We start from the raw sequence: 15,214 nt of genomic DNA, 5'->3' as shown, positions 1-15,214 counted from the left end.
CACATAAAATTTTTGTAAAATTTTTACAACATCTTCAATGACATCCCAAGTTCTAGATATCAACAAATGGCTAGGATCGGTACAATGAGAATTAGCAACTTCAGTTATAGGCATTTTATATTTATAACAATATCTTAAGAATAAATAAGTATAATTCCACCTGGTAACTATTTCTTTAGGCATGAGTCTTGGTTTTAGTCCATATTGTACACATTTTTCCTTAAATGCATTTAATCTAGCACTTCTATTATTTCCTTGAATTACACCAACAACTCTTTTAACTAAAGTGATCTCATCTCTAAATAATTCAAGGTCACTCTTCACAATTAAATTATAAATATAACATGCACACCTCACATGAAATATTTCAAAAAGTGGTGGGTGTAGGTGCAATTTTAATAGTGTAATAGTAGTATTGTTGTTAGAAGCATTATCCAATGACATACACAAATTTGTTTCTGAAAGATTGTAAAATATAGCAACTTCATGGATAGTATTACTTATAAATGCACCAGTATGACTTTGATCTTCATCATATTTAAAAACAATAATACGTTTTTGCATACAAAAATTATCATCTATCCAATGACATGTAATATTCAAATAATCATTTCCATTACCAGCACAACCAATATCAGAAGTAAGAGAAACTCTACAAGAAAGACTAGCGAACAAATAATAGATATATGTCTGATATTATCCAAAAAGCCTAAAGATATCAGCTCTACAAGTACTTCTAAAAATACTTTTAAACAAAGGGTTATAAATTCTTTGAATATAAGTAACAAGATAAGGTAAAGCATCAAAACTAAAAGGTAAACTATCACGACCCAAAATTCAACTAGTCGTGATGGCACCTAACCCAACCCGCTAGGTAAGCCAATTATCAACTATCCAATTCCAATAACAATTATTAAAGCAATTTAAGTAAAGAAAAACCTTAATCTTATACATTCCCCATTATCGGTAAAAACCCGATAATGGGTAACCGGGTTCCGGTTCACGGATTAACAAAATGTGTTCTTTCTAGCCCGGCCCCCGCCCAACCCATCCCCATCCCCATCCCTGCAGTACCGGGCCGATTCGGATCGAATCGGGCCGTGAACGGGCCAGTCCGGCCGATTATGAGGTTTAAGTCTTAACAGCGAGTACTGACACGGAAAATGACAAAACAAGCCCAAAATGATAAGTTAAAGAAAAATATTCCACAAAATACCAATACACTCCCGTCGGGGAGAAGGGAGTCTTTGTTTCGGCGAGCTCATCACGTCCACCAAAATTCCTCTCAAACTTTCTGTCTTAGCCTCGCTTATTTCTATATTGTCGAAACCCCACATCGATTTGCAGGTAATTTTTCATAATTTTCAATGTATATGCATATCTATGTGTCTCTCTCAACCCTGTTGTGTCTGTATCATTGGGTCTTTTTTTTTCCTTTTGGGATTAACCTGTGATTTTGAACCACCGGAAGAGTTTTGGAATTGGGGTCTTTAAATACATACTTCTATATTGGTCCTAAATTGATCAATTTTAGACTTCTTGATGGAAACTAGCATGGAGTTAATTTAGATTGATGCCTGTTAAGGTTTTTAGATAGAGTTACAATCATGGGGTTGTTGAGTTTCCCAATTTATATAACACTATTTTGGGACATTCGAAAATGTTTAGTACTATCCATTTTGTGCAATTTTGGCAACTTTCAAGAATTCAAATTTATTAAAGTATCAAATTTATACTTCGGTAGGATGTTTTCTCCACTACACTACCTAGTTGACCGTGGCCAGATGTAGCTTAGGAATACCGGGTTCATCTGAACCCAGTACTTTGGATGCGAAGTACAAATTATATGTAAACTTTCACTATAATTGCAATAAATGGTTGATATGAACCCATAACTTTAAAATATAATGGGTTCAATGCTAAGAACATAAACGTTGAACCCATCTCCACCTCTATTGTCGACTATTACTTTAATATTTTCTTCTATTATGATATTTAAGTCAAATTAACACTTGTAAATAAATATATAAAAATTAGCAACTTGAACTCTGTCTAGTCAAGTTTTTTCATGTAAGTACGGAATACACAGATGTACAATGTGACATAGTGAGTATTTCGTGATTGAGCATCAGCTAAATCAGTGTTATTAAAAGCCATAGCTCAAAGCAATCAAGCGATGCGAAGCGAGGGGTTATCGTTTCATGAGCTGAGCCATGCGCTTCAAATAATGACGTGCAAAGTGATCTCAACTAGAAGCAATCGATTCTTTGAATCTCAACTTTGTGAAGTTGGAGTAATATCAGCTTTAGTGTATTAGATGCTGAAATTATATATTTTAATTGAAATTTGAATATTATAGTATTGAATTCATATATGCCTAGTATTCTTTTATTGTCCATAAGTTGTGTGCTTCACTTCTAAGAAACGTGTGTTCACTTCTCATGTTCCACATCAAGCTCCATGGATATTGTTGCTTCTATGCCGCTTCTTGCTTTTAAAAAACGGAGTTTGAGGAGCTATATTTGGACGCAATAATTCTATTTTTCTCTGAAATACTACTGCTCTCAGGGATACATGCTTATGGTATTGCATCCTTATATTCTAATACCAAGTCTTTTGTTTTCTTTTTTTCAGGGAATTTGAGTTGTTTTGGTACAATCCTTGTGGGTTATGAGTTTGACTTTAGCAATATTCAAATAAAGGAAAATATCAGCTCTTTTCTGAACGACTAGGAAGACAAATTTGATAAAGAGTAGCAGAATATGTATCGGCCTGTGCCTACTACTACTCGAGGTGGGGTACCTACAGATAGTGGAGATCCTGTGGTTACACTGGACCAAGTTCCATGTTGGAGTAATGCTGAATTTAGATACTCATATGAGAATGAAGATCCTTCTAATTCATACTTCCCGGATCCTTTGGCATCTGCCTCTGGGTCTGAGGGCAATGCAAGTAGCATGGTTTCCAAGTTTCCCCTGAATCATGAGATTAACTCCAAGATATACCTGTGGAGAGGAGACCCCTGGAATCTCGAGGTAGATGCTGTCGTTAACTCTACTAATGAGGTAAGAGGTGACTGTCATAAAGCGGTTTTGTTTTGCATGTCCATCATAAATGTGAGCATCTTTTGTTGTTTAAACTTTGGAGATTGAAATTTGAACCTAAGTTGCTCAAACACAGGTGCTAGTGTTCGACACGGGTGCGGATCTAGATGTCGGATCCTTCGAGATATAAATCTTAAGATTCGGGGATGCGGATCCTAGTACAGATACGAGTGCGGGGATCCGGCTAAAAAGAATTCAAAAAAAATATAAATATCTCTAAATTATGAGAAATTTTGTGGAATACTTACGTATAGCTTGTAAAGTGTGGATTTCTTTTTTATTCTCAAGGTGTAGATAAGTAAATGATTGATTTCCTAGATAAGGTATGCTATTTCCTCCAAATTTACCCTAGTTTTGGTTCTGATTTTGGGAATCAAATTGTATCTCATCTTGAATTTTTCCATCCGTCGTGGTTAAAGTACCCAAAATTGTTTGACCAAATCAGTACGGATCTCATACCCACACCCATACTAGTGTCGTGTCGACACGGGTGCAACACCTAAACTGCCGTGTCGGAGCAACTTGTTTGCGTACATTGTTTCATGTGAGATGGCAACATAAAGGTGAACTTGTAGCCGAACAAATTAAGTAGGCATTAGGACACAAATTCCGAGATTTTTTTTCAAATTTGGAATTTCACTAAAATTTGATTTGAAGATGAAGTTGTGTTTGGTTATAATTTTTGCAACATATTTAGATGTATTTTTTTCAAAATCATGAAGCATGATTTATACCCCACAATTTGTAAAAAATATCAAAATCACCCCGACTTGATTATCCTACTTGAAACAAACAATCAAACATGTTGATTGTTTAACTGTACGAACAATCTCTAATAGAAGTTGCAGTGGCTCTTTCAGGTAAGAGTATAAATTGTAGATCTCAACGGTGGATGTCAAAATATAGTCCAAGGCCACTCAATCAGATGGTCGGTAGTTGTAGGTGTTACCTAAGTTTAATAACTGATTGGGGTCCTTTTATGAATTTCGAATATATAGGGTAAATTTGTAAAACTTAAAAATACCAACGTTCCAATTTTCCATTGAAAACCTGCTGAATTCGAAAATGCATTTTCAAGTTGGATTTGAAAAATTGTAAAATTTTCATAACCAAACATTGTTTTGAAAAAAAGGAAAAATTTCTTATGTCCAAACGGCCTCCAACTACACTTTACATTTTTCTTGAAAGTGTTGAGTTCCAGGTAGCTTATCTCTATGTCTGACCAGAGGCGGATCCATCGAAGTTTTTGGGTGCCAAGTTGGTCCAAAATTTCCAACTTGGCGCAAAGCATAAAATTTCCAAAAATACTACTAATATCATAAATATACATCATCCCTTCACAATTGTCCTCGACGAATTTTCATATTCTGGAAACGGTCAATAATAACATCATTACTTACATTTGTAAATACATCCCGCTCTATGTAACAAACTAAACAATCATTTAAATATTGATCACCCATGCTATTCCGCTCATCATTCTTTATTTGCTTCATGGATGAAAATGCTCTCTCCACAGTTGCGGTAGCAACCGGTAAAATCAGAGTCAACTTCAAAAGTAAGTAAATATATGAATAAGTCTCCACAAGATTTGCCTCAACCAATGCTTTTGCCAAATCACTAATTCCTTGCAAGTTGGAGAACTTGGCATTACCACCTCGCATATGAATTATGAAAGTATCGAGTTGATAACTCAAATCCCGAATCTGTACTTCATCAAACTCATTTGGATAACACTTTGCTAAAGTCATTATTCTACCTTTATCATAATTAGCAAAAGAATTGATTGGATTTAAGCTAGAAGAGCATCCTTCTTTATCTTAAAGAATCCTTAGAAGTTTGGGTTCTACACTTCTACACTTCTACTCATCTACTGATTACTGCCAAGCAAAACAAAATAAACTTACGACAGGCAACAACATAGGATTTGAATAAGACGAAACAAATATTTGATTAATTAACTTTTGTTGCTTTAAGTTCCATCAAACCTTGTGTACTCTAAAGTCTAAACCGTTGCTTTTCTTCAATTAGATATCACAGATTCAAAGTCTAAAATTGAACAATATTGTGATACACAACCAAATAGAACAAGATGGAACAGATATTTGATTAACTAAATAAAACAGAAGAAAACAAAAATTGAACAGATATTTGATGGGAAAAAATGCAAAATAGGGCTAGGAAATAAACAAGAATCAACCTGTAGTGCCTTACAATGGTTGGGTGTTGGAAGATAGAGACGATGGTCTGAACTCCGGTGAAAGAATGGAAGTAGAGTGTAGAGAAGCGGCCCTGGGATGTGAAAGCAGAGGCGACAGTCGACGAGAGAGACGAGGTGATGGGTTACTTCTGTTGGGGAGGGGTTTTGTTTTACTGAGAGAGAGGAATTAAGAGGTATTTTATTCTATTTTAAATAAAAGAAAAGTCAATGATGAATTAAAAAAAAGAGAGTTAACTCATTTTGTACTGAATGAAAGCAGCGGGGTTCGAACTTTCATCTTGTAGGAGGAAAAGGCAACATTTTGCCACTGGCACCTTGGATACCTCTGTTACTGCGGGTGGCAACTTAATCATTTATATTATTTCTTAAGTATATATACATACATATATAAAGTTTCGCCCGAAGCTTGCGGGTGGCGTACCACCCCCTCGGGACTGAATAGATCCGCCCCTGTGTCTGACTTAAGTGAACTCTGTAATTGGATGCTTGTTCTTGAATCAGACTAAGTTTCATAACATGAGGGGGGGAGTATGAGCGGGTTAGCATCAAAGCTGATAGTTGAGAACGTCTTTATTTTGTTAGCAAAGAAATGAGGAATTGTATTCGTTTTGCGTCTTTCCAGGCTTGCAATTTGGAACTTCCTAGAAACTGAACATTTTTTTTCGTCCCCATACATCTCTTACTTGGACACTTCCCTTTAAATTATATGGCTGGACAATGTGATTCAGTTGTCCAAACATCATGTCTATTTAAGATATGGTTTCACCAGTTCTTATACTTGTATGCTTGTATTGTCTATTATGTGGTGTATGTTCAATCTTTATAGATGCTTCAATTTGAGATTTACACCTCTATTTTATGGTCAAAAGAACTTAGATGAAGCACACAGCAGCCCTGGATTGCATGCTGCAGCCGGACCTGGTCTTGCAGAAGAATGTGCCACACTGGTAGGTTCTCTAATGCATGAATACGCAATTGGTAATTTAATTTTGATTGCATATTTTCTGAGCTGGTTTGCAAATAGAAGTTGGAGTATGACTTGTGGCAAACTGTTGAAGTTCCACTTTGTACATTCCTTCTTCTAGCTTAAGGAAGTTATCTCCCACCTTTCTAAATTTTCTACTCTTCAATTCAACTGATGATGCTGGAAAGACTAAAATATGGTTTACATTTCCTTCATAGGGAGGCTGCCGAACAGGAATGGCAAAAGTTACAAATGCTTATGATCTTCCTGCTAGGTGAGTGTACGGGGTCATTTTGTCAGCCTTGTGCGACATGCTTTTTCCATTATCTCCATTGTTCTGCATGCACTAAAAGTGAAGAAACGTATAACAATGTCTCACTTGTAACAAGTACCCGTTCTAAGCATTATCCTTTTCTTTCGAGTCAATAACTTTATTCTTCTATTTGTTGACGTGCCAGATATTTCTCTTTAATTTTTAAGTAAGGAAATTTAGCCGTTTTCTTATATATCTAGTTTTTTCTGTATAGACATCATTATACTAAAAGAAAGAGAGAACAAAAGGAGAACACTATGAACCGAACTAAGAGCGTTTCATAAAAGGAGCATGTACTCTGAGAAATATACCTCTCACATGTAAAATGTAAAGAGATCCATAATCTAATATTCGACTGAATTGTTTACAACAACAATAACAATAACATACCCAGTATAATCCCACATAGTGGAGTCTTCCCACATAGTGGAGTCTGAGGAGGGTTGTGTACGCAGACCTTACCCCTATCTTGTGGAGATAGAGAGTTTGTTTCCAATAAACCCTCGGCTTAGGAAAGCATAAGCATCACTGTAAATGAAAATAAAAACAATAAGGGACAACAACGAGAAACCATGGAAAAGCAGCATAAATAAAAATAAGAGAGTAAGGTGACCGAAATGTTAGAAACGACAGGTAGTCATAGAAACCTAATACCCACAAAATACGAGACTACGTACTAATACTACCAGTATGAACAATGAAAATACTAGATTACCTAGCTTACTACCCTAATCATCAGTATCCACACCTTCCTATCAAGGGTCATGTCCTCGGTCACCTGGAGCTGTGTCATGTCTTGCCCAATCACTTCTCCCCAATGCTTCTTCAGCCTCCCTCTACCTCTCCTTAGGCCATCCAATGCTAACCTCTCACACCTCCTTACCGGAACATTCGTGTTTCTCCTCCTCACAAGTCCAAACCATCTAAGCCTCGCTTCCAGCATCTTGTCCTCAATAGGAACCACACCCACCTCGTCCCGAATAACTTCATTTCCTAATCCTATCTAACCTGGTGTGCCTGCACATCCATCTCATCATCTTCATCTCTGCTACCTTCATCTTCTGGACATGGGAGCTCTTGACTGGCCAACACTCAGCCCCATACAACATAGTCAGTCTGACTACCACTCTCTGTAGAACTTATCTTTAAGTTTTTGCGCATCTTCTTATCACACGAAATACCGGAAGCGAGTCTCCATTTTATCCATCCTGCTCCGATACGAAGTGTGGCATCTTCGTCAATCTTCCCACCCCCTTATAATAGACCCAAGGTACTTAAAACTTCCTCTCCTAAGGATGACTTGGGAATCCAACCTCACCTCTCCTTTCGCTCCCTGTGTCGCACCACTGAACTTACATTCCAAGTATTCTGTCTTGGTCTAGGGTCTGCCTCAACACCTCTAACCTTGCATTATCTGTCAATCAATACAATGTCATCTACAAATAACATACACCACGACACTTCCCCTTGGATGTGGTACGTCAGTATGTCAATTGCCATGCAAACAAAAAAGGGCCGAGTGTCGACCCCTGATGCAACCCCATTATGACCGAGAAGTGGTCCGAGTATCCTCCCACTGTCCTCACTCGAGTCTTAGCTCCATCATACATGTCCTTAACCGCCCTAATGTAGGCAACAGGTACACCTCTAGCGTCCAAACATCTCCACAGAACCTCCCTCAGAACTTTATCGTAAGCCTTTTCTAACTCGATGAACATCATATGCAAGTCGCTCTTCCTCTCCCTATACTGCTCCGTCAGTCTCCTAACAAGGTGAATAACTTCCGTAGTCGAACGCCCCGACATAAACCCGAACTGGTTCTCGAAAATAGACACTCTCTTCCTCACCCTCAACTCCACCACCCTTTCCAGACTTTCATAGTATGGGCTAAGCTGCTTGATACCCGAATAGTTGTTGCAATTTTGGATATCACCGTTGTTCTTGTACAAAGGATCCATCATACTCTACCTCCACTCTTCGGGCATCTTTTTCATCCTAAAAATGACATTAAATAACCTAGTGAGCCATTCCAAACCCTCCCTGTCCGCACTCTTCCAAAATTCTACTGGGATTTCCGGTCGCTTTTCCCCTGTTCATCTTACACATAGCCCCCCTCGACCTTCAACTCTAATCCGCCTACAATACCCAAAGTCAAAATGACTCTCGGATAATTTCTAATCACCTACCACAATGTTCCTGTCGCCCTTCTTCGTTCAAGAGTCTATAGAAGTAAGTTTACCATCTCACGTATATGCCCCTCATCCAATAAAACTCTGCCTTTTTTATCCTTGATGCACTTCACTTCGTCCAGGTCACAGGCCTTCCTTTCTCTCACCTTGGCTAGCCTGAACAACTTCTTATCCCCGCCCCTGCCCTCAAGTTCTTCGTTTGTGCTGCACTCTTAACCGCCGTAAGCCCGTAACTGCTAACTTTGCCTCCGTCTTAGCCATCTTATACCACTCCTTATTCGTCCTCTTCTCCTACTCGTCTATGCTTTCCACTAGCTTCTGATACACCGTTTTCTTGGCTTTCACTTTTCCTTGGACCTCTCCATTCCACCACCAATCTCCTTTGTGACCACCAGAGTAGCCCTGCGAGACCCCTAATACCTCTCTAGCAGCTTCCCTAATGCAATACACAGTCGTGGTCCACATAACGCTCGCGCCTCCACTACTCTTCCAAGCCCCCATACTCAACAGCTTAATCCCTAACTCGTGCGCTTTGTCCTCGGTCAAGGCCCCCCCACTTGATCTTAGGTTGGCCATGCACCGCCCTCTTTCTCCTCTTACTCGTGATCTCAAGGTCCATGACCAAGAGCCTATGTTGGGTCATAAGGTTCTTACTTGGGATGACCTTGCAATCCGTGCAAAGACCTTTATCGAACTTCCTGCAGAGTAGATAATTCATCTGGATCTTGGCCACCAAACTCCAGAAGGTGACCAAGTGCTCCACCTTCTTCGGAAAACTCGAGTTAGTTATCACCAAGTCAAACGCTCTAGCAAAATCCAGCAGTAAAGTTCATCCTCCGTTTCTATCTCCAAAACCGAAGCCACCATGCACATCATCATAACCCCCAGATGTCGCTCCAATGTGGCTGTTGAAATCTCCTCCTATGAAAAGCTGTTCACTGTGCAGTATAGAACGCACGATCTCGTCCAAATCCTCCCAGAAACGCCTTTTGACATCCTCATCCAAGCCTGCTTTGGGTGCGTACGCACTGATTATATTCAAAGTAAATTCTCCAACAACTAGCTTAATAGTTTAGCCTGCCGTTCACCCTCCTAACCTCCACCACTAATTCCTTGGGGTCCTTATCAACCAAAATACCTACCCCGTTCCTGTCCCCCGCGCGTCCAGAATACCATGTTTTAAACCCGTCTGCATTCGCGCCTTCGCTCCACCCATCTAATCTCTTGGATACAAGCTATATTAATTTTCCTCTTCCGGAGAATTTTCGCTAACTCTATAGACGTTACCGTCAAGGTTCCTATATTCCAAGACCCAACTCACAGCCTGGCAGCTCCCTTAATCCTCTTACCCTCCTTGCCCCCCACACCCCCTCCCCCAAAAGGACCCCCCCGAGTCTATACCTACAAACAGCTTATACTTTGTTTGGGTTTTCTGTAATAAGAATCCAGTATATCAGAAGTTAAATAAAAATCAATCTTATTTTCAGGTGTACTTTCAAAGCGCTTATCAATTCACTGAAATCAACAGTGAGGAGTTACTACCTATTGCAATAGTCATGCCACTATATCTTGCTATAGTTCTTCACACCTGAGCAATTTATAACAGTTGAAGCATTCTGGCACCTTAATGTCTTTGCTGATAAGAAAATGGTGATTTACACTTACCCCAACACAAAAAAAAAAAAGGAAAGTGTGACTTCACTTAATGTTTAAATTCCCATTGTAATTTCTGAGATTTGCATCATGGTTGTCAAGGTGCGGGAGCTACGTTTCTGTATCACCATTTAAGCTACTAGTAGATTCTGGTCTGTTAAAGTTAAAAGCAAGAAATAATAAGTGTTCTACTTCCTTTGAACTTTGTTTTACATGATCATTTATCACAACACTAGCATTAGTGGAAGACATGCAGCATTATATAACTGTTGACCTTATGCTGATCTTGCTTCGTGCATTGTGCAGGAGGGTCATACACACTGTTGGTCCCAAATATGCTGTAAAATATCATACTGCTGCAGAGAATGCTCTAAGCCATTGCTATCGCTCTTGTCTCGAGCTTCTAATAGAAAATGGGCTCAAGAGGTTGTCTCATTGTCATAAATTTAGTCTGTTACATTTTAGTCCCCTGATATTGATTATTAAAGAAAAAGAAAAAAGCAGCAAAATTTATAAAAAGACTGATCTTGACTTTAAGGTTTCGCAATTTGGAAGTTGTACCTGACCATGTTGTACCATGTGGATGCAGCATTGCTATGGGCTGTATATACACAGAAGCAAAAAATTACCCACGAGAACCAGCTGCTCATGTGGCAATAAGTGAGAGATCTCTGTTTGCTATTTTCGTAACTTCTCTATCAAGCCCTTATGTTCCTTAATTGATATTCAAGTTGTAGATATAGATAACTCTGTCTTTCTGTGGACTTGAATGCTATGGTATCTCCATTAAAAATATGTTTTTATGTTTTAAAAATCTATTCCAGTTTTTGTGCTGCCAATCTTATGCTGTACCGCTTCTATAATGACATCTCTCATTCACTTTGATTAGGAACTGTACGACGGTTCATTGAGAAACAGAAAGATAAAATAGAGGCAGTTGTTTTCTGTACAGCTACATCATCGGATACAGAGATTTATAAAAGGTATTCTTAGGGAATCGATTTTCTAGTAGAATATGGAGGGAAAGAGTTCTGTCAGTTTCTATTTATTTGGGAAGTCCGACCATCCACCTCTTGAGCGCTATATGTAACTTTGTTCTGCAGATTGCTTCCGCTCTACTTTCCTCGGGATAAGCATGAAGAGGAAGTTGCCCTATTAAAACTTCCTGCAGATGTTGGGGATGAGAATGGGGAGACAACTATAGATGAACGTAAAATTAGAATAAAACCGTTACCGAATGCAAAAAAGTCCAGTCCAAGGGTTCCGCAGGCCTCTGTTGATCTTTCCGTCAGTAATGTTGGTTTGACCAGGTTAGTGATGAATTCTGCATCCACATTATATTATACATATAAGAGTCACGTGGGTGATATAAGGGAAGTCTTGAAGTTGGTCAAAGTTCCAAAACTGACTTCATTACAAGCACCCTCCCGTTTTAGTTTTTTTCTCTTTGGAGCTAGGATGACATTGACGGAGAAAGTCCTTGTTTACTGGATTACGAAAAAACTCCTCCTTTACTTGACAAATAATAGCACGTAGTGGTTCCAGGCTGTTGTACAATTTTTTTGTCTTTATCAGCTTTAGGTGTCACATTTTAAACAAAATAAGTAGCAGTTATACTCTTTGAGATAGACGTCAAACCTTGAACTAAACTGTTCAGTCGTAAAAAATGAAAACAAATTGGATCAACTTTTCCACAAGTGTTTTACTGGATAGTAGCATGAATTCCAACTTGTAAATGCTTTGGACATAGAAGGTTCTTTCTCCTGGTTCTGGGATAGAATATAGAAGCTTACCCCTAAACAAATAACAACTTCCATCCATATTCTTCTCTTACAATCTTGGAGCACGTTGTCATCAAGATAATATTACCTTTTCACTGTTAAGCACATAACTTAATATTCATTGTGTCAGCTTGGGAAAAAAAGAAATGAAGTGAAGCACTTTGAAGCTACTATCCTAATACTTACAGATCAAATTGCGCCCCGTATTTGGTGTTTTATCTGAGTGTTACAAAACTGAAATCGAACTGAAGTTTGATGGTAAATGATAAAGTAATTGTCATTAAGAGTTTAGACAAGAAACGTCTTGTTACTTTCACGGTGGATAATTACTTTGATGAATATGTTCATTCCTGATGGATTTTGTCATCTGCTTTCACCATTCAAGTCTTAGTTGTTAAGAATGTGCCTTTTTTATCATTGCTTTTACTGAAATGAATTTTTTAAGTAGGAGCTCATCCTATTTGGATGCTTTTCTGGACCCTGCTTTTATGTCCTTGATCAAGGACCCTGATCAGCGACGGAGAGAACAATGGGAAAAAACTGCCCAGGCACAAACTAGTTGGAACTTCTTTAAAATGCTTGGATATGGTGATGTTGCAGGACCGCCTTTGTCACCCGCAGAAGAATACTCGCTTCATTCTAGATATCTTGCAAAAGCAAATACTCTGAACCTTTCAGAAATTGCAGAAATGAAAATTGTGTAAGCAGTTTTGCTGTATATATATGTCTCCGAGGACATTCTCTTTTTGTCCATGGTTCCTATAATACATAAAGATCTGTGTCCAGTTGTCCAAATATTAACTTGTTTGAGCATGATGTGGTTTAATTGATATGTCATCTTACCATACAACTAGCAAAGTCTCGTTGACATATTTATAAGCTAGTCCATTAGAACTTGTGTTATATTCTTCAACTTCCATGTTGCCCTTTGACTTCGTTTCAGCTACCGAGGAGGGGTTGACAGTGAAGGTCGTCCAGTAATGGTTGTTGTGGGGGCACATTTCCTGCTAAGATGTCTTGATCTTGAGAGATTTATTCTCCATGTTGTAAAGGTATGTGATAATTACTTGCTTAAGACTTAAGTTAGATTTTGTTTTGACGACTATGGGTTTTTTCCCCTTTAAAATAGGTTGGATAGGATCTATTATCTATATCCATTGAGTGGTTCAGTAATTATTATATGTCAATTTTCAGGAGTTCGAACCATTAATACAGAAGCCTTACTCTATTGTGTACTTCCATTCTGCTGCAACCTTACAGATGTGAGTATCATCCTTCTCACACTGGCCTTGTCTCCTTACTCGATACGATGAATAAACCTCTTCGTGTGTCTTTGGTGAAGTTGCTTCTCTTTATTGACTTGTCAATAAAAGTTTAAACTTCTAATGTGTATTTTTCTTTCTTTTAATGGGTAGTATTATATAATATCTGCTCTTTTTCTACCATCTTCTATTAATTTCAGAGCAAAGTGGTATATCATTGCTATAAAAAATTTCTCCTTTTTCATTCTGGTTTTTGGGATCCTTTCATGACCATATGGTCTGCTGTTAAGTATCAAAACTTTCTATACAATACGTCATTTCTAATCCCTATGCTTTTGAGATAGTTAATATATCAAAGGAATCCTTTCTAGAGTTCATTCTCCCATTTGCTTTGTGAAGTTAGTTGTATTTAACACGGGAACATGGAAATGTGTTTTTAACCTTTGACGTCACACGGCGTGCACATTTTTAACAATTCTTGTTTATCACTTTTTTTTTTGGGGGGGGGGATAACTTTCACAATTCCGTTGTCTTGTAATGTTACTAAATATTATTTTATTGTACCAAAACAGACAACCAGATCTAGGATTGATGAAGAGAATACAACAAATACTCGGCCGCAAGCACCAGCGCAACCTTCATGTATGCTATGCTTCCCCCCTTGTTCCCCGGTGTTGGAGTTCACTTGCCATGATACAAGTACTTGACTTGCTGTAGTCTAAATCTCCTTTTTCTCTGGGCAGGCGATATATGTTCTTCACCCTACTTTTGGACTGAAGAGTGCAATAGTTGCACTACAGCTCTTTGTGGATAATGTGGTATTTAACAGTCCTATTACCTTCCTCCTTTTCTTTTCTCTAATAAAGTCAACTTACTTATTTCTGAATGCTCTTTACCTTTTGCACGGATGTCAGGTATGGAAAAAAGTAGTGTATGTAGATCGTCTTCTGCAACTATTCCGCTATGTTCCTCGTGAACAGCTAACCATCCCAGATTTTGTATTCCAGTTAAGTCAACATTCTGCTAACGATTCATTTTTCTGATTATAATTATGAGTTTCAAATCTTCAAAAAAAAAAAAAAAAAAAAAAAAAGGATTACACCTCAGTAGTTGCTCCATCCAGAAGGTACCAGTCTCATTTCTTTGTGTGTAAAAGAAGTGAGTAGATTAAGTTGAACTAATTATCGTGTTCCTGTTGCAGGCATGATTTGGAAGTAAATGGAGGGAAGGGCCTAATTGTGGATCCAAGAACTAAGTATGTTTATCAGAGACCATAGACGCTGTGTCAAGTGTCAACTGAGCTTCACAACTCAAACTTCATTTATTATAGACGTTGTGGAAAAAAATTCACTTTATTTGCTCGTCTTTTCTTCTTCTTTTTATTTTTTATTTTTTATTTTTTGTGCAGTGTAGAGGTTGTAATTGGTCTTGTGCAATATTAGCAGTTATTTAGGTCAGTTTATGTCTGTAATTTGATTCATTTATGCAATCAGATGTCCAGTCTTGTGCATGCAAATGGAAATAAATTTCTCTATTTCTGTGACAATTGAGATGTCATTTGTGAGTCCTTAAAGAAGACTTGACCTTACGAATATTTGTTCAAGACTGAACCAGCCTTTTATTTTATTTTCGGTTATTTACCCGTACTTTTCTTTTCTTTTCTTGTTTTATTTTCATTATACTGTTTTATGGTGAGGTGCGTTCGTGAATAGCGCAAGGGGAACTAG

General features: G+C 38.1%; 1 protein-coding gene across 1 annotated transcript; it reads left to right on the top strand.

The window, feature by feature from the left end:
• The first annotated feature begins 1,168 nt into the window (after window positions 1–1,168).
• Window positions 1,169–15,081, top strand: LOC107785915 (uncharacterized). The gene is made up of 15 exons (XM_075226724.1): window positions 1,169–1,347; window positions 2,635–3,065; window positions 6,195–6,272; window positions 6,508–6,563; window positions 10,751–10,870; window positions 11,034–11,104; window positions 11,334–11,427; window positions 11,548–11,754; window positions 12,674–12,925; window positions 13,169–13,277; window positions 13,420–13,487; window positions 14,060–14,129; window positions 14,231–14,305; window positions 14,402–14,493; window positions 14,689–15,081. Exons 2-15 carry the CDS (start codon window positions 2,763–2,765, stop codon window positions 14,762–14,764), a joined length of 1,671 nt encoding a protein of 556 aa, XP_075082825.1. The 5' UTR covers window positions 1,169–1,347; window positions 2,635–2,762; the 3' UTR covers window positions 14,765–15,081.
• Window positions 15,082–15,214: the final 133 nt, after the last annotated feature.

The sequence above is a fragment of the Nicotiana tabacum genome, chromosome 12 (assembly GCF_000715075.1).
Source record: "Nicotiana tabacum cultivar K326 chromosome 12, ASM71507v2, whole genome shotgun sequence".
Classification (NCBI taxonomy): domain Eukaryota; kingdom Viridiplantae; phylum Streptophyta; class Magnoliopsida; order Solanales; family Solanaceae; genus Nicotiana; species Nicotiana tabacum.
Note: the sequence above shows the minus strand (reverse complement) of the source record. Positions and strands in the feature narration are given on the sequence as shown.

What these genes read in the sequence shown, in the direction of transcription:
- LOC107785915 (XM_075226724.1), top strand. Translation starts at nt 2,763, where the DNA reads ATGTATCGGCCTGTGCCTACTACTACTCGAGGTGGGGTACCTACAGAT. An exon ending in AGCACCAGCGCAACCTTCAT is followed by an intron (nt 14,130 to 14,230) that starts GTATGCTATGCT and finishes TTCTCTGGGCAG; the next exon opens with GCGATATATGTTCTTCACCC. An exon ending in ATCCCAGATTTTGTATTCCA is followed by an intron (nt 14,494 to 14,688) that starts GTTAAGTCAACA and finishes TTCCTGTTGCAG; the next exon opens with GCATGATTTGGAAGTAAATG.